The sequence below is a fragment of the Dama dama genome, chromosome 31, assembly GCF_033118175.1.
Source record: "Dama dama isolate Ldn47 chromosome 31, ASM3311817v1, whole genome shotgun sequence".
Classification (NCBI taxonomy): domain Eukaryota; kingdom Metazoa; phylum Chordata; class Mammalia; order Artiodactyla; family Cervidae; genus Dama; species Dama dama.
In genome coordinates, this window is record NC_083711.1 from 24,121,345 (window position 1) to 24,140,313 (window position 18,969).

Genomic DNA, 18,969 nt, shown 5'->3' on the forward strand with positions numbered 1-18,969 from the left:
AGAGGAGAGTGAAAAAGCTGGCTTGAAACTCGACATTAAAAAAAACTAAGATCATGGCATCCAGTCCCATCACTTCATGGTAAATAAAAAGGAAAAAACTAGAAGTGACAGATTTTACTTTATTGGGCTTCAAAATCACTGTAGACAGTGACTGCAGCCACAAAATTAAAAGATGCTTGCTCCTTGGATAGAAAGCTACGACAAACCTAGACAACGTTTTAAAATACAGAGACATCACTCTTGAGAGTCCCTCAGACTGCAAAGAGATCAAACCATCAGTCTTAAAGGAAGTCAACTGTGAATATTCATTGGAAGGACTGATGCTGAAACTGAAGCTCCACTAGTTTGGCCATCTGATGGGAAGAATCGACTCATTAGAAAAGACCGTGATACTGGGAAAAGTGAAGTCGCTCAGTTGTGTCTGACTCTTTGTGACCCCATGGGGTGTAGCCTACCAGGTTCCTCCATTCATGGGATTTTCCAGGCAAGAATACTGGAGTGAGTTGCCATTTCCTTCTCCAGGAGATCTTCCTGACACAGGGATCGAACCCGGGTCTCCCGCATTGCAAGCAGACGCTTTACCATCAGAGCCACCAGCAGATGCTGGGAAAGAATGAAGGCAAAAGGGATGTGAGTGGCAGAGGATGAGATGGTTGGATAGCATCACCAAGTTAATGAATATGAATTTGAGTAGACTCTGGAAGTACTGAAGGTCAGGGGAACCTAGCATGCTACAGTTAAAGGGGTCGAAAAGCAAGTCGGACATGAGTTAGTGACCAAACTACAATAACAGATAGATAAGGAGAAAAATAAAGGGTTTGTCTTTAAGCAATAAGATGTGTGTTGATATCATTTATTGAGATGATGAAAATGAGAAGAAATAGGATTGGAAAGGGAATAAAAGTTCTGATGTTTTGTCTACTAAATTTGAAACTGCCTTCCAGAATCCAGGCTTCCCAGGGGGCGCTAGTGGTAAAGAACCTGCCTGCCAATGCAAGAGACTCAAGAGACATGGGTATTTCTGGTATTTAAAGTCATGGCATTGGATAAGATCATCATTGAAACTAATGTTAATGAAGAAAAGAAGGCAGAAAGCAAATCCTAGAGTATTCTAACATCTAAATTTTTGAGAAGAAAAGATCTGGGAAAGAGAAACCGAGGAAGAGTAGAGAGTGAAATGAGAGGAAAATCACAAATCCGTGGATAGTCCTGGGAATCAAGTGAAGAAAGGCACTCAAAGATGACTTCTTAAGTTTCCAGATATAATCCTTGCTGTTCTTCAGTTGCTAAGTCATGTCTGACTCTTTGCGATCCCATGGACTATAGCCTACCAGGCTCCTCTGTCCATGGGATTCTCCAGGCAAGAATACTGGAAGGGGTTGCTATTTCCTTCTCCAGGGGATCTTCCTGACCCAGGGGCTGAACCCGCATCTTCTGCATTGCAGGCAGATTCTTTAACACAGAGCTGCCCGGGGAAGCCCAGAAGTAATCCACCAAATCAAATAGTACTGAGGATTGTTTGGCTTAGTCTTGGTTCCCTGTACTTATTTCTCTTTTAACACTTAAACACATAGATGCATAACTTTATTTTAAAAACATACTTATACTTAATAGATGAAATAAAAATTCCCATATGTCTGAAATGCTTTCCTATTTATGAGAAAGGATAATAATGGAACACACCCTTCCTGTCAACCCTCTTTACAATACATCTGCCTTTTTACACACTTGGCTTTTTTTCTTTTGAGTTTCTTTATGGACTCATGGCCCTTTATTAACAATGTATTTTATTAACCAGAATAATTATTGTGATTACTATATGATGCTCAAATTGTTAAAGCTAGCCAGTGTTATCCCATTTAACCTGGCTCCTTTGTTCTTTTCGAATTACCTCTGATACTCTTGAAAACTTTCTTGCTCTCTGACAACGGTAGTACATTTCAGTGACATTCCAATTCTTTCTTGCCTTTGAAAATTGAAGTCGGCTATTCCATTAGGAATTCTTTTCCAGTCACGGAGAATGATGATAGAGACTAAAAGTTCTGTAAACATATGGATGGGTTGGCAGTGGGCAAATTTGCTGAGGTTGCTTTATGCCACCGTTAGTAATGGGAGAATATAAAAAAATTCAGTTTATAGTATGGGTTCCCATTGATCCTTTTTTCCTTTTAGCATATTGTGTTGCTCTATAATTATCTTACCATATTTACTTCCTACCACAATGAAAATCCCATTTACAAATAGACTTTCTTTTTTTTTTTTTTTAAGGAGTTTTACAGATCAGATGACTATTTATATTTACTTTTGACCATGCCGAGTGGCATATGGGATCTTAGTTCCCCAACCAGGGATAGAACCCATGCTCCCTGCAGTGGAAGTGTAGATCCCCAGCCACTGGACCACCAGGGATGTCCCCTAAACATTCTTATGTTTAGATTAGTGAAGTTACTTACATCCCAGGACAGAGCAGCAAACAGTGGACAGTATTAGGTCATCTCACCCAGGGCAGCATCTATGGAGCACCTACTGTATGCCATGAGGTGCACAGTCTTTGAAGTTGCAGAGATCAGGAACACACACCTTTCTATTTCATTTCAACCTACGCCTTTCTTTCCCTCACTACTGAGAAAAACACTTTGCTTGAACAAAGCAGATAAACCTGAAATGTAGCAGAAATTCAGCCCACTTGCCCTAACTAAAAATACCCTATTTCTGCCACCTTTAGCTTCTGCAGGATTGGGTCTGCCTATCCAGTGGGGTTATACACTATTCCCATCCCAACCTGTCTTCTGTCCTATAGCTTTTCTTTGCTTTGTGAGATTACAAATGCTTTAAAACAAAAATATTTTTGAAACGTAACACATCTCCTTTCTTCATCTGTAGTGACTTTTCTGAAGATTTTCTTCCCCCTTCTCTTGGTTCTGGATGAATGGAAAAGCTAGAAAGGATTCGTATTGCTCAATATACCAATAGTAATTATAAAGTATGGATTCTTGAGTCCTGTGTCAACCTCCTAAATTAGAATTTCTAGAGATAGAATGTAGGAGTCTGAATTTTTAGCAAATTTCTCCATTCATTCATAAGATTTAAGTACCGTTGGCTATGACTTCTGTATTCTCAAGTCTTAGTGCTCAGAGAAAAGGATGTAGTCATTTCACTGTGCCTATGCTAGCGTGGGGCTCATGCTGGGGGAAGCTAATTACACAGACACGGAAAGTTATGCAGAAAAGACATGAGAGAGAAATGCAGATGATACACGTTGGAGAGGTATTTCTTATCCGTAGCGCTGCTTACAGATGGTGGAAAAATAAAAACGTGAAAGAGAGGCTCTATTCATTGTAGCACAATAATAATTTCAGAAATCGTTAAGAATTATGTCAGAACAACATTGCTGTAAGCCACATCAGACCAGAAGATTAAAACATGCATGCTTAATCTTCATAGTTTGTTGTTTGTATTGCTTTTCTATTTGAAATACCAAAATAATGAGAGAAAATGGTGATTACCAAACTTCGCATTACCTACAAGTTCTCTCCTATCAGTGTTATTTCCATAGCTCTCAGATAGAGTACAGTACATACAAAAGAGATAATTTGGGAATTTAGCTACTAAACTGCATTTTATCTGAGCTGCATTATTTTATCGATTTAAAGTCATAGCAAGTAAATTGAATATACCACTGAGAACTTTTATGTATTTTTTCTGAATATAAAATATGTAGAAACACTTGAGGAGAAAATCATTTTTTTAAATGTACTCAACTTCAAAATGAAATCCATGAAATGGGGTCATAATTACTTTGAGCAAATGTTAATAGTTATTATTGAAATGCTATACCATTAATATAGTGTTATTAGTATAATAATTAGTATACCAATTATATCAATTAATAAATAATTTATCATTATTCATAATAAAATCAATAATTTATTAAATAAATAACTTCAGTTCAGTTCAGTTCAATCGCTCAGTCGTGTACGACTCTTCGCGACCCCAGGTGAATGAATGAATCACAGCACACCAGGCTTCCCTGTCCATCACCAACTCCCGGAGTTTACTCAAACTCATGCCCATCGAGTCGGTGATGCCATCCAGCCATCTCATCCTTTTCTTCTCATCCCTTCTCTTCCTGCCCCCAATCCCTCCCAGCATCAGAGTCTTTTCCAATGAGTCAACTCTTCGCATCAGGTGGCCAAAATATTGGAGTTTCAGGTTCAGCATCAGTCCTTCCAATAAACACTCAGGCCTGGTCTCCTTTAGGATGGACTGGTTGGATCTCCTTGCAGTCCAAGGGACTCTCAAGAGTCTTCTCCAACACCACGGCAGAGGAACCAGAGATCAAATTGCCAACATCCCCTGGATCATCGAAAAAACAAAAGAATTCCAGAAAAAATAAATAGCTTACTTATTTCAGTATTTATAAGTGATTTGATTATGACCTACTTAATTATAAATAGTAAATTTAATAATTTATTAATAATAAATGAACAAAAATAATAATGATTTATCATCACTAAATAATGCTAACTATAAATGATTAGTATGTTTAGTATGTATAATTTAGCATATAAATAATAATATAAATACTAATATAATGCATTTGTTATATAAACTATAATGCAAGATGTAATATATATAAATAAATACAATTAAATACAAAGTAGGAAAATAGTGTGGCAATTTTAAGATGCATTTTTTTTAAATATCAAGTAAATATATAAATTAAATGCTGAGTAAAAATACATACAACTTTTTCAGAGATGTAATTGCCCATTACTTAGGAGACATACACAATGTAATGAATAAATAGGTAAAAACATAACAGATGGACTTGAAATAACTTCATGCCCTTTATATATTTACATATGTTTGTAGGTCACTTGGATTCTAATATTTGAAGTACCATGTTAAACTAGGCATCTGTGACCACAGAGAATTGAATGACTGGTTCTGCTATATTGCAATTATTGGACTTTTCACTTCATTGTGAATATGGCTCAGTTCGCTTAATACCAGTTTTCCAATGGTAATATCTTGGCATGAAGATGTTGCCGACCAACAGCACATCGAGGAATTTCTGTATGCTTTCAAATTCTAATACAATCTCCAGTTTAATCTGCCTATAATATAAATGCCATCCTTTACCAGTACATTATCAGTAGTCAACATTGTGTATGAAAAATTATGAGTTCATTATGTGTGGAAACTGCTCAAGTTCATGTATTACCTTGTAAGTACAGTAGGTTTTATTGCTTATGTGACCTCGGTGAATTCAGCGATCCCCTCAACAGGAGGTGCTGCTGAACCTCCTTTCGTTGTTACCATAGCTACTGTGGTTGCTGGAAGAAGCCCTGGACCAAGAGACGTCTCCACAGTGGAATGTGATCTATAGCAGTGGTTCTCAAACCTTACCATCAACCTGGAGAGTTAATTTAAAAATGAATATTTAAAAATGCCTCTCTCCATCCCAGACTCATTAAATCAGAGATAGGGAAGGGAGATCAGTGTTATTTAAAAGTGTAACAGGTGATTCTAATGGGAAACATAAATTGAAAACCACAGTCTAGTTCAGTTTAGTCACTCAGTCCTGTCCAACTCTTTGTGACAGCAGCACGCCAGGCTTCCCTGTCCATCACCAACCCAGAGTTTGCTCAAACCCATGTCCATCGAGTTGGTGATGCCATCCAACCATCTCATTCTCTGTCATCCCTTTTCCCCCTGCCTTCGATCTTTCCCAGCATCACAGTCTTTTCCAAGGAGTTAGTTCTTCGCATCAGCTGGCCAGAGTATTAGAGCTTCAGCTTCAGCCTCAGTCTTTCCAATGAATATTCAGGGTTGATTTCCTTTCGGATTGAGGGGTGGATCTCCTTGCAGTCCAAGGGACTCTCAAGAGTCTTTTCCAACACCACAGTTCAAAAGCATCACTCAGATGCATTTCTTCAGCACTCTTTATGGTCCAAATCTCACATCCATACATGATTACTAGAAAAACCATACCTTTGACTACAGTGATGCTTTTCGGTAATGTCTCTGCTTTTTAATATGCTGTCTAGATTGGTCATAGCTTTCCTTCCAAGGAGCAAGCCTCTTTTAATTTCATGACTGCAGTCACCATCTGCAGTGATTTTGGAGCCTGAGAAAATAAAGTCTCATTGTTTCCATTGTTTCCCTGTCCATTTGCTGTGAAATGATGGGACTGGATGCCGTAATCTTAGCTTTTTGAATGTTGAGCTTTAAGCCAGCTTTTTTACTCTCTTCTTTCACTTTCATCAAGAGACTTTTTAGTTCCTCTTCACCTTCTGCCATAAGGGTGGTGTCATCTGCACTTTTGAGGTTATTGATATTTCTCCCAGCAATCTTGATTCCAGCTTGTGCTTCATCCAGCCCAGCATTTCACATGATGTACTCTGCATATAAGTTAAATAAGCAAGGTGACAATATATAGCCTTGATGTACTCCTTCCCCAATTTGGAAATTAAAGGAAATATTTTTAAAGAAGAATTCCTCAGAGAAGTGCAAGATTACCTGAGGATAGGAACAAGTGGTTCTGAAATAGCTACTGTGAATTGCTCTAGAGTGTAACTGTGATGGATGGAAAATTTCTTATTCTTTCGTTTTCATTATTTTTAGGAGAAATTTAGAGCCGTCTAAGTGGAAAGCAGTGCTAGGCCTGCATATGGCATCAAATCTGACTTCTCCTCAAATAGAAACTAGGCTGATTGACCAAATTGTCATAAATCCACACTACAATAAACGGAGAAAGGACAGTGACATCGCCATGATGCATCTTGAATTGAAAGTGAATTACACAGGTAAGCGAAATCAACTTTAGTCTTCTTATTTGACCAAATTAATTCAAAGTTAGATTTGAAATATTATCAGTACCAGTGTATTAATAGTCCATAAACATTGGATAATTTGTTATAGAAATCATTATAATTTACATGGAATTGGGGAATGGAGAGAAACATGTTAAATTACCTTCACCAAGGTGCTTAAATCCAGCTTTCTGGAAAATTGACCTGTAAAATAAAACTCTCAGAGCCCTGTTTAACAGTCAACTGCTAGAAGCAACCCAGAGAAAATAGGTCATGCTCTAGTGCACGCCACCTCTCTTTCTCATGGAAAAGAAAGGTAGGTCCACCTGCTACAAAGTCTGGAATAGAAAAACGTGAGAGACGACCATGTGTTCAAAGAGCAAAGTGAGTGACAATGGCTATCCGTGTGTGTGTGTCTGTGCTCAGTCGTGTCTGACTCTTTGTGACCCCGTGGACTGTAGCCGACTAGGCTTCTGTGTCCATGGAATTTTCCAGGCAAGAGTACTGGATTATGTTGCCATTTCCTCCTCCAGGGGATTTTCCTGACTCGGGGGTCAAACTCATGTCTTTTGTGTCTCTTGCTCTGGCAGGGAGAGTCTTTACCACCCTGCCACCATTCATAAAGTCAGTAATGTTAATGAAGTGGCAGATGGAGGGCTTCCTCCAAATATGTAATGAGGTACAAGAAATCACCTAGGAGAGTAAACCTCATCCTGAAGGGCTCTGCTCAGCTCCAGCCTTCACTCTGAAGAATTTCCAGTCCCGTCAGGAGAAAGTGCTGGCATTCCTGTGCTTCTAAGGACTTTGGTCTCCATGTGTAGGAGTGTGTGTTCCTTGCTCAGTTATATATAACTCTTTGTGACTCCATGCACTTTAGCCTGCAGGCTCCTCTGTCCATGGGGATTCTCCAGGCAAGAATACTGGAGTGGGTTGCCATTTCCTTCTCCAGGGGATCTTCCCCACGGGTCTCCTGTATTACAGTGGATTCAGCCACCAGGGAAGCCCCTGCATGTAGGAGAGCACTTCTCAAAGGCACATGCTTGCTGCAGTTGGTTGTATTCGCCTATCCTTTTATTTAGTTTTGTGTCTGCCCTGTGATTTACGTGTCTTGGATGCTGAATTAATGTTAGGAGGCTTGCAAATTGTTGGAGAAGGACTTAAAAAGTCAGCAACCTATGCTAATGCCTCTATTAAGTACCCTGTAAAACAATTGCCTAAAACCCTTTTTAATGTGGGGATAATTGGGGGAAAGAAAAAAATCCCCGCAGAACATTTGTCCAAATTTCTCTTAATTAACCCTGAAAAAACAGCCTTACCAAGATTTTCACAGAACTGGCACCATTCTATTAAGTACCATGATGATTTAAAAGTCAAATGTATGTGACTAATTCCAGAACTAGGATGTGTACATTACAGCAGAGTAATTGAGACAATGTGGAGAGTCCTAAAAGGCCACCAGTGGTACCTAATCCACTTTCAAAGAAGTGGTGCTCTGCAATGCCTATTTCCCTTCAGACTGATGTCTAAAACACATCCAGGCAGGATAAAATGAAAACACAAGTTTTTTTGTTTTTTTTTTTTTGTTTTTTTTTTTTTCCAGTGGGTTTTGTCATACATTGATATGAATCAGCCATTGTTGAAAAAGATTGATTTTTAAAACTTTTGGAAATACATGTGTGTTTGTTCTTGTTTTGTTTTCTTTCATATTTCCAGATTATATACAGCCTATTTGTTTACCAGAAGAAAATCAAGTTTTTTCCCCAGGAAGAATTTGTTCTATTGCTGGCTGGGGGACACTTGCATATCAAGGTAAATTGTCAGACTCAAAAGAATATATTAAAAGCTTGCTAGTACGCTACCCTGTGACTATTTTAAAAAAGACTCATATTATAACACTTTTCTGCAATGTCTCTTAAAAGTGCTGTCAGGCTTATATTCATATGTTCTGTATTTGTATAGTTAAAAATTTTATTTCCAAATTACACGTGCCATATTATAAAGCTATAATTATTATAGGAGGGAAATCCAAGCATCCCCCAAGCTCAGTATCTAATGTTAATATTAATATTATAGACTATCTGATGAAAAGATATACTCACTGAAGTGCATACAGCCAAAAGTTACAAAAATGTATTTTTGTAAAACATATAGATGAAGTCTCATCAGAAGCCAAATTATTTTCTTTTTTATTGAAGGATAATTGCTTTACAGAATTTTGTTGTTTTCTGTCAAACCTCAACATGAATCAGCCATAGGTACACATATATCCCGTCCCTTTTGGACCTCCTCCCATCTCCCTCCCCATCCCACCTCTCTAGGGTGATACAGAGCCCTGTTTGAGTTTCCTGAGCCATAGAGCAAATTCCTACTGACTATTTTACACGTGTTAATGTAAGTCTCCATGTTACTCTATCCATACATCTCACCCTCTCCTCGCCTCTCCCCATGTCCATAAGTCTCTTCTCTATGTCTGTTTCTCCGTTGCTGCCTGTAAATAAGTTCTTCAGTACCATTCTTCTAGACTCCATTTATATGTGTTAGAAGATGATATTTATCTTTCTCTTTCTGACTCACTTCACTCTGTGTAATAGGTTCTAGGTTTATCCACCTCATCAGAACTGACTCAAATGTGTTCCTTTTTATGGCTGAGTAATATCCCATTGTGTATATGTACCACAACTTCTTTATCCATTCATCTGTCAATGGACATCCAGGTTGCTTCCATGTTCTAGCTATTGTAAACAGTGCTGCAATGAACAATGGGATACATGTGTCTTTTTCAATTTCGGTTTCCTCAGGGTATATGCCTAAGAATGGGATTGCTGGGTCATATGGTGATTTTATTCCTAGTTTTTTAAGGAATCTCCATACCATCTTCCATAGTGGCCGTATCAATTTACATTCCCATCAACAGTGCTAGAGTGTTCCTTTTTCTCCCCACCCTCTCCAGCATTTGCTGTTTGTAGACTTTTCGATGATGGCCGTTCTGACAGGTGTCAGGTGATATCTCAATGTGGTTTTGATTTGCAATTCTCTAATAATGAATGACGTTGACTGTCTTTCCCTGTGTTTGTTAGCCATCTGTATGTCTTCTTTGGAATAATGTCTGGTTAGGTCTTTTTCCCTCTTTTTGATTGGGTTGTTTGTTTTTCTGGCATTGAGCTGCTTGTATATTTTGGAAATGAATCCTTTGTCAGGTGTTTCATTTGCTATTATTTTCTCCCATTCTGAGAGTTGTCTTTTGACCTTGCTTATAGTTTCCTTTGCTGTGCAAAAGCTTTTAAGTTTAATCAGGTCCCCCTTGTTTACTTTTGTTTTCATTTCCATTACTCTAGGAGGGGGGTCGTAGAGGATCTTGCTTTGATTTATGTCATCGTGTTCTGCCTATGTTTTCCTCTAAGAGTTTTATAGTTTCTGGTCTTATGTTTAGGTCTTTAATCCATTTTGAGTTTATCTTTGTGTATGGTGTTAGGAAGTGTTCTAATTTCATGTTTTTTACATGTAGCTGTCCAGTTTTCCCAGCACCATTTATTAAGATGCTGTTGTTGCCCCATTGTATATTCTTTCCTTCTTTGTCAAAAATAAGATTATTTCTGGGCTTTCTATCTTGAGAAGCCAAATTATTAACTCCTACTTTTCCCAAAGCAATGAAAGTATTTGTATTAATCATATAAATTGCATGATTTATATTACATAAAATATCATATAAATGTTTACATGATAAATCATATAAACTAATCATATAAATGTAAAGATGAGAAGGAAATTCTTTTCAACATGCTGATTCTACCTGCTAACAAGAAGACTCAGATATGGCATGAATGTTACACTGAAGACTACAAATTAATAAACCATTGGCTCACTAGCATTTTTGATAGCTGCTTTCCAAACAAAGAAAACATGCCCACATTAAAAATAATCAAGCATTAAAAAAAAAAAAAGCATTCTAGTACTTCATACCCCATAAACGTAACTGCAAGTTTCATTGGTTTTGAAATTCCTCACGGGAGTTAACTCCATGTAGGATCATTTGACCAGTCGCTCATAGCTAAGCAAAAAGTTAAAAAACTATTGTTGGGTGGAAAAACCTGATCTCTAGAATCACAAGAGGTAATTGCCATCTTAAGTAAAAATCTTAATTGCATTTAAGATGAAAAGGCACAAAATCTTGTAGAGAGGAGCAGGTCCCAAAAGCAAAAGATGCACAGTTAAAATATCCTTACTTCTCTTGGGACAGAGTATAAAATGTGAGTCAAATCATTGCATGATGGTTCCAACAAAGGTTCTCCACTGCAATTACGTTATGTGGCTGAAATGCTTCGCTGCTGCTGCCCGGAAAGTGTATTGAAGTCAAAGGCTGTTTATTATTCTATTTCCTCCATTTGAAAAATGTCATGACTTATTAACTTTGAAATCTGAAGAGTAAAAATGATTCTTAGATATTTTTTCTATCAGACTTCAAGCTAAAAGACATTTATGACTACAATGTACTCTTCAAAAACAAATTATCTACTAACAAAATTTAAGACTTTATTGCATAAGAAATTTTTTTTTAAGAGTTGAGTAAACTTGTTCACATTTGCTTATTGTTACTAAAGATATACATTTAATTGACTTAAGAAAAGACTCTGGGAGTGGTATGGAGCCAAGAAAAAAGTCTGCATCTGAGATCAATTTCATTTAGAAATAAACAAATCATATTTAAATACTTCCTGGGTGATGGCAATTTTAACAAATTTTATGAACTTTGTCTTAGGGTTTCCAACTATTTCTAAAATCCCAGTTTTTCCCCTTTGAGTATATTACATTAATTAATTTTCTAAGAACATGATTACCATATTGCTTACAAAGAAAAGAAAGAAGTATTAGTTGATTAAATCAAGGCAACTAGTAAAATTAAAATAACTCCACCAACACTTTTGTGTGGGTTTTTTCTGTGTGAACATGTATATTTTCAGTTGTCCTCTTGATAACTCATGTTGACAAGTATTAACTGTAAGACCACTGCTCAAATCTTTTTAACTTTTTTAAAAAGTTTTATCATATAGCCAACCAATTTTTTTATTTCTTGACAAGCAGCAAAATTGTCTTTGATTTTTATTGTAAAACTAAGTCTACCAGGCCATACTCAATCTTCATAGAATAAATGACAGTGAGATGCTGAAAGTTCTCCTCCATCTTAACCTCTATGATTCACTTTTTAAAGTCCATTGTCAAACTTTAAAAGTCATCCAGCCTCTGAAGTCACTGGCACAGGTTGGAATCAGTTCCCAACTTCATGTTCACTGTCATGCCTTGAAATCGACCACGGTTGGAGTGCTTATAACAGGCACATTGACAGACAATACATATTGGGGCTTTATCTTCATTTCTTGAAAACAAGTTATTGAACATTTACAAACACATCACTGGGTTATTTATACATTGCTTTGCACCTAAATCACACACACACACACACACACACACACACACGTTTGTTTCTCATCTTTTGGAGTGGCGATGAAACGTAACTGGAAATGAGGTCACACACATTTTTGCAACAACACTGGCTGTCACAGGCGCTGGCTGATTTTCAACTTTCTGCCTCTCTTGAGAAACCAGATAGAATTGCTAATTATTGGAAAGTGCTTATCATGTACCTTTTCTAGGGCACTAGACACCTGCTTTTTTCACACCCCTCTTGGGACTGGTGTTTCGGTAAACAAAGATTCACGTTTTCAGTGGATGAGTCATTTTGTAAAAAGCATGGGAGTATGGAAGTATGCTCTGCTACTCAATGCCTCCTTTCTCTCTGCCTGCACGTGGATGACAAGCTGATTGCTCTGAGACCAGGGCACAGTTCCTCTGAGATTTGTCTCCTGCTCAGTTCGCACCTGTTTGCTCACAAAGGAGCTGAATACCATCAGAAGGGAGCACCTATTCAGGTGGCAGATGAAAAGCACTTTTGGATTTCTGAGCCTTTGCTAATTTTCATGAATGAAGCTCTTTGTGATGGTGGGCTTTTTTCCCCATGAACCATGCGGTCACCACTTGAAATGACAGAAAATACCCAAAGACTGTCTAGTTCAATCGACCATCCCTGCTAACCCTTGGGAACTAAAGAAAGTGCTTTACTGTCGCTCGTTTGGCAAAATCCACAGATGGGCTTTATTATGTGCTTTAAAGTACAAGGTTTAGCATTTGGTTTCATTATATATGCACAAAGTACTCAGTAATGAGAGGGAACTGTTGAAATAAATAAGACTGATGGCTTATTCACTGATGCATGTGGATCACTTCTGACTGGCTGGCTGCATTATCCATCTCTAACAGGTTCTACTGCAGACATACTGCAAGAAGCTGACGTTCCCCTTCTATCAAATGAGAAATGTCAACAACAGATGCCAGAATATAACATTACGGAAAATATGGTGTGTGCAGGCTACGAAGCAGGAGGGGTAGATTCTTGTCAGGTAAATATGTAAAACTGCTCACCCTCAATTTCCAGAAAGCATTGCTACATGATGAGTTCATCATTCAGTATGACCAGGGAGTACAGAATTCACCAGGATCTTAAGTATTTTTTCTTTCACAACACTGTGACTTTTCACTTTTAATTGTGGCTTATCTGAATAGTGCTCCGGATAGACCTAAGCGTTAGAAAACAAAGTTAATTTTACCAACAAGAGTTACAAATCAGGCTAGGCATAAAATAAGAATGTGTCCAATTGCCAAGTAAAATAGAGTGCGTCTATAGGGGTGGGTGGGCTGGAGAGGTACACCTTACCTAGAAGTATTTACTTTCAAATTTCCAATTCTTTAAAAAAAAAAAAAAGAAAAGGAAAGCCCCAATACAAACAAAACAGATCTGTAGGCCAATTTGGCCCATACTTCTCCCATTTCAACCCTTATTCAGAGTCTGGTCCAGGTATCCAGTCACCCAAAATAATTTCTGGATGAAAAGCAACCTGGAGAGCATGTAAGGTATTTGAAGTATCACTAGCTTTTGACTTGTGTGACTTTCAGAGAAAACTCTTACCCACAAAATAACCCTCATGGAAAATAAAATCATCTTAGCACCTAGAAACAATGTAGCCACCTATCAGTTCCATGAAATCTACATACACTCAACAAATAAAAAGTCAATTCTGCTAGGTTTTAGAATTCAATTAATTTTCAGGTACAGCATGAAATAACGATGAGAGCATGGATTCTACACTCAAACTACTTATCCCACCCTTGCTTTAAAAGTTACCAGTTAGAGTGGGCAAGTCACATAGGTATGATTAAATTGAGTTTTAAAAGAGGTAACACATGTAAGGCACTAAGCAGGCACTCAAAAAGGGTAAAAAATTTTACCGTAAGACTGTAAATAAATTTTGTGGCATGTTTTCTATATTTGAAAATTAATAAAATATTAATGCATTAACCTCTACTGGATTAGATTAAATCTGATAACAGGATTGTGAGGGTTTGTCGTGTCTGACTCTTTGTGACCCCATGGACTGTAGCCCGCCAGGCTCCTCTGTCCGTGGAATTCTCCAGGCAAGAATACTGGAGTGGGTAGACATTCCCTTCTCCAGGGGATCTTCAGAACCCAGGTATCAAACCCAGTTCTCCTGCATTGCAAGAGGATTCTTTACTATCTGAGCCACCAGGGAAGCCCATGGTTTCTATATTTGAAAATTAGTAAAATATTTATATCTACTGGATTAGATTAAACATGATAGCAAGATTGAGCCAATGAATAATTCACAAATGTAAACATAGCAATTTATCCAGTGCGGAAATGGCTTCACTTTGTTAAGGTGTAAATAACTGGTTATATACATGAACATGTATTAATACATACGTCATAATAATCTGACTCGATACAAGACTTTCATAGACACTTAAGCTGGTAGATCTGTACGTGTTCTCTAATTGAGTCCATGTCTCATGTCATTTTAAATGTTCAACTTAGTTTTACATTTATTCTGCTTTGATGAACACTGCACATTCAAGATGAATAGGATTGCATTCTTGTTTAAAATTTATCTCTGATATCTACTTCCCTTTAAAATGAAAAGTGTGCTAAAGGTAAGATGTATTGCCACTTAGAGGGAGATTTATATAATTATTGTTTAGATGGGAAATCAGCAGTACAACTTCACTTAGAGTTAATGGGGGTTGTGTAGCAGACCCCTTCACACATGAGGTAGAAAGTATGACTGCTGATGCTATGGATGCTCGGGCTACATTAAGCCAGTAACTCATGCCAAATCTCTGAAATCTGTTTGGCTCTGGTTCCTAGAGAGTCAAGTATGTTATTCATTAGCAAGTAAGAAAGCTCCCACACAAGACAATTCTTTGTAACATAATATTGTCATGATTGAGGAATTGATAGTCTGGAGATTACATGATTTTCTTTTGTTAAGATACTATTTATCCAAGTGAATAGATTTTGTTAAAAGTGGGATCACGTTCTAGTTAAAGCCACTCGATCTATACTAAGAGAGTTACATGATTTTCTTTGTTCAACTTTAATATTGTGTTAAACAGGAGGATTGATTAAACAAAGATATATTATTTTAAATTATGCCTATGTTATTATTGGTACATCACTTAAGTTCTTCGAAACAGTATATTTTTCCCCTCTAGTGGTGAAGAATTTGTCTTATTAGTCATTCACACCTTCTTGAATATCTTCCAGTTTCCCAAAGGCTTGTGCTTGCTAGACAGTTGTTTGGCTTTTACGGCACCATGATTAGCTGTCAAAAGTCCCTGTAAAACTAGGTGAATGACAGACAAAGAGCAAACCCGTTCCACCAACTATTCTGAGTCTTATTCTATAAACTGGTTTTCAAAGTGTGGCCTCCAATCCAGATTAGCATCACCCGAATACTTGATATACATGCAGATTCTTAGCTCTGCCAGAGAGCCACTGAGTCAGAAATTCTAAAGGTGGAAGTCCAGCAATGCATGTGTGAGCAATCACCCCCAGGGATTCTGATGCAACCCAAGGTTTAAGAACCACTACCCAAAACAAAAATGGTCACCAATCCTCATACTCAGATTCTCAGTCATAGAAGTTAGTGATTTTTGTTTTTTTTTTCCACAAATGTAGCATCTCAGTGGAAACACACTTTAGATTAATACTTTATGTTCTGAAAGTGAAACTTAAAATCACTCAGTCCTGTCTGACTCTTTGTGACCCCATGGACTATATAGTCCATGGAATTCTCCAGGCCAGAATACTGGAGTGGGTAGCCTTTCCCTTCTCCAGGGGATCTTCTCAACTTGGAGATCAAACCCAGGTCTCCTGCATTACAGGTGGATTCTTTACCAGCTGAGCCCTTATGTTCTGAACCTTCACTCATATTTTTGAAGTAGTTACACACCTCAGAGATAATGGAAGAAGATTATACCTTCATTGAATAAATCAGAAAATAAAGGCAAAGAGAAGTTACACAGTGGAACTGACAAGGTGTAGTTCGATGATGGGAAGAAATAGACCCAGACGTAGGTCTCTCAACCAGACGGACCACCCAGCTGTTTGGCCTCAAGCCTGCTGCTGGATTCTTCAAATAATTGCAAATGAGCCAGTCTCTGCTGGGTAATTTAAAATCCTTGTTCATGTAATCAACATCTGGATTCTACTATCTATATAAAAATTATTTTGAAAATATGAAGAAAACCAAATGAGTCCTTTTGAAAGTACCCAGAGTTGGAGTTTATTTTTACTAATTTCTAAGTCACATATCACTTAGAGTCAGTATTTATTCTTATCTTCAATTGACACTGTTCCATAAATATTTCTAAACCTATATTAAGGACTAGGGTTGAGGATGTAGAAGTATTAATCAAATCACAAGCTCTGCCTTCAAACAACTTGAGCGCATTTTTTACATCTAGAAAAGAAGTTAACCAGTGGTTGCCAATATGACTTATGCTCCTCTGGGCCCAGGAGAGAAAAGGTGATTTTCTAAATACATTTTTTCCCCTTAAATGTAGGCTCCAAAGGTAATCAAGAATCAGGCAAAAAAATCTCTCAGGATAATTTTTTAAATAAGCTTGTGTGAAATAGTCTATTGTACCAGTGATTTCAACCAGAGTATACAGGGCTTTACGTTCCTTCATAAATATAAAAAAGGAAAGACTAATTAAAATAGGTTTCACCATTAATGTGGGAAAATATTTGTCAATTCTCTGTCATTAAATAATGGTACTATACATTTGCATTATATTCCTTTGCATTACACAGGAACAATCATATGTAAATAAACTATGTAACTAACTAGGAGTTGCTGTAATTAATATTTATGAAAATTATAGACATTTCAATTAAAATCTCAGATGAAAACATGTGTACCTATCACTAGAAATTATAAGTGTGCCTATTTCCATTGAAATATTATTTTTTCAAATCTGATTGTGCTTGTCTAATACCAAAAAAGGTAATGCTACTCAAGAGAACTAAAATCAATTTTATGTGTCGGTTCTTAGTCATCCTAAAGCACATAATGTGGGATAGCTGTCTTTCCACAAAGTCCCTCATAATACTTAGGATAAATTAATATCTCCTTTAATAAAAAGATTCACTTTTAACATATATTTTGATTGGGATGCTCTCAGAGTTGTGCCTTAGAAAGTTTCTTTGTTGTTTAGTCCCTAAGTCATGTCTAATTGTTTGAGACCCCATGGAATGTAGCCCACCAGGCTCCTCTGTCCATGGGATTTCCCAGGAAGTTTCTTGGTACCCATTAAAATGCCATAATTACAGTAAGGGAATGCTTGCTATAAAAGTGAATCATACAAAATTACACACAAATTTTGTTTTAGTTGTCATAGTTTCTGTGTCCTTACTGCCCAGCTAAAGGTTCTCATTCTTGATCTAGTGTGACAATGAGACTGTTCACAGATGACTTGCAATGAAACCATATTTTTGGTCTTCAGTTTTGGATTTATTTGCTAAATGATTATATACATATTTATACCAATTGACCACACATCGATGATTTTCTTTGGCAATTTACTCTTCAGGGGGATTCAGGCGGACCACTCATGTGCCAAGAAAACAACAGATGGTTCCTGGCTGGCGTGACATCATTTGGATACCAGTGCGCACTGCCCAATCGCCCCGGGGTGTATGCCCGGGTCCCAAGGTTCACAGAGTGGATACAAAGTTTTCTACATTAGAGTGTTTCCAAGAGCAAAGATGAAAAGCAGCCACTTTTCCCATTTCACTTTAAGAAGCATGGAAATTGAGTTTTTTAAAAAATCATTTATAAAAGTCTTGATTCTTACCTAAGCCACTGAAATGCTACAGGGAAAAAAAAAAAAAAGCAAAAACTAATCTTTACAATACAAAGTAACTGTAAAATAATAAATTCTGATTTTATTGTAAACAGTTATTCTTTCACAGACATCATTATTTCCTTTGTTCTTAATCATTATTTTTATCATACTCTCTTATTTCAAGAAATGTTATTTTAAAGCATGTAATATAATGTTTGAGCAAAATTAGGAAGAGAAGTGAAATAAACTTTTACACAAAGTATGGTATTGTTTGAAATAGATTGCTATAAGTTATCTAATTCCAGGATAGGTCACTATTATCAGCATCTCATCATCTTGCTGTTTTTCTATCCAAATGCATTTTCAATCCATCTTGAGCACATCCCTAATATTTTCCCCATAATAAAATATATTTATTGTAAGCTCATGTCACAAGCCTGGACTAAACTGGTTGTACAATCCTCTCAAATAAGCTAGTTAAACAGCAAACTAGCACAAATCTATATATTGCCCTTGCATCAAAATAAAAGCTAAACTAATTAACATTGTCATTTTCTCATCAGATCATTTTTACTTGGATTATTATACCACAGTCCATTTATTTCAAGCTGGCATTTTTGGGGGTTTCCAAAAAGTTATCAGTCATATCAAAGAGATACAAGTATTACAAACATGGGTTTTCTCTGACAGATGTGTTTATTGTGGGTATTTCCAGCATGGCCAAAGCTTATTTAGACACAGCTGAATTGCCCATTACAAGGCCAAAAATGTAGAATAAATGAATTTGTTCTGCAGCTTTAATCTCTTGGATCACTTCCAAAGTACAAACTTCAATTTAGCTCACCCCACAAAATCTACTGATTTATTCAGAAAGAAAAAAATTATACAAATTAAT

At 37.0% G+C, this 18,969-nt stretch overlaps 1 protein-coding gene across 3 annotated transcripts in view; it reads left to right on the plus strand.

Annotated features, from left to right (window-relative positions):
• Nucleotides 1-18,532, plus strand: part of TMPRSS15 (transmembrane serine protease 15) — a 137,539-nt gene extending 119,007 nt beyond the window's left edge. For 2 of the 3 annotated variants that reach the window (XM_061134102.1, XM_061134103.1), the window contains 4 exons: nt 6,631-6,812; nt 8,532-8,627; nt 13,131-13,270; nt 17,820-18,532. In XM_061134102.1, coding sequence (XP_060990085.1) covers nt 6,631-6,812; nt 8,532-8,627; nt 13,131-13,270; nt 17,820-17,975 — 574 coding nt within the window. In that variant the 3' untranslated portion in view covers nt 17,976-18,532. Of the gene's footprint in view, nt 1-6,630; nt 6,813-8,531; nt 8,628-13,130; nt 13,271-17,819 lie in introns of those variants that run through there. The other variant, XM_061134104.1, reaches the window with a different exon arrangement.
• Nucleotides 18,533-18,969: the final 437 nt, after the last annotated feature.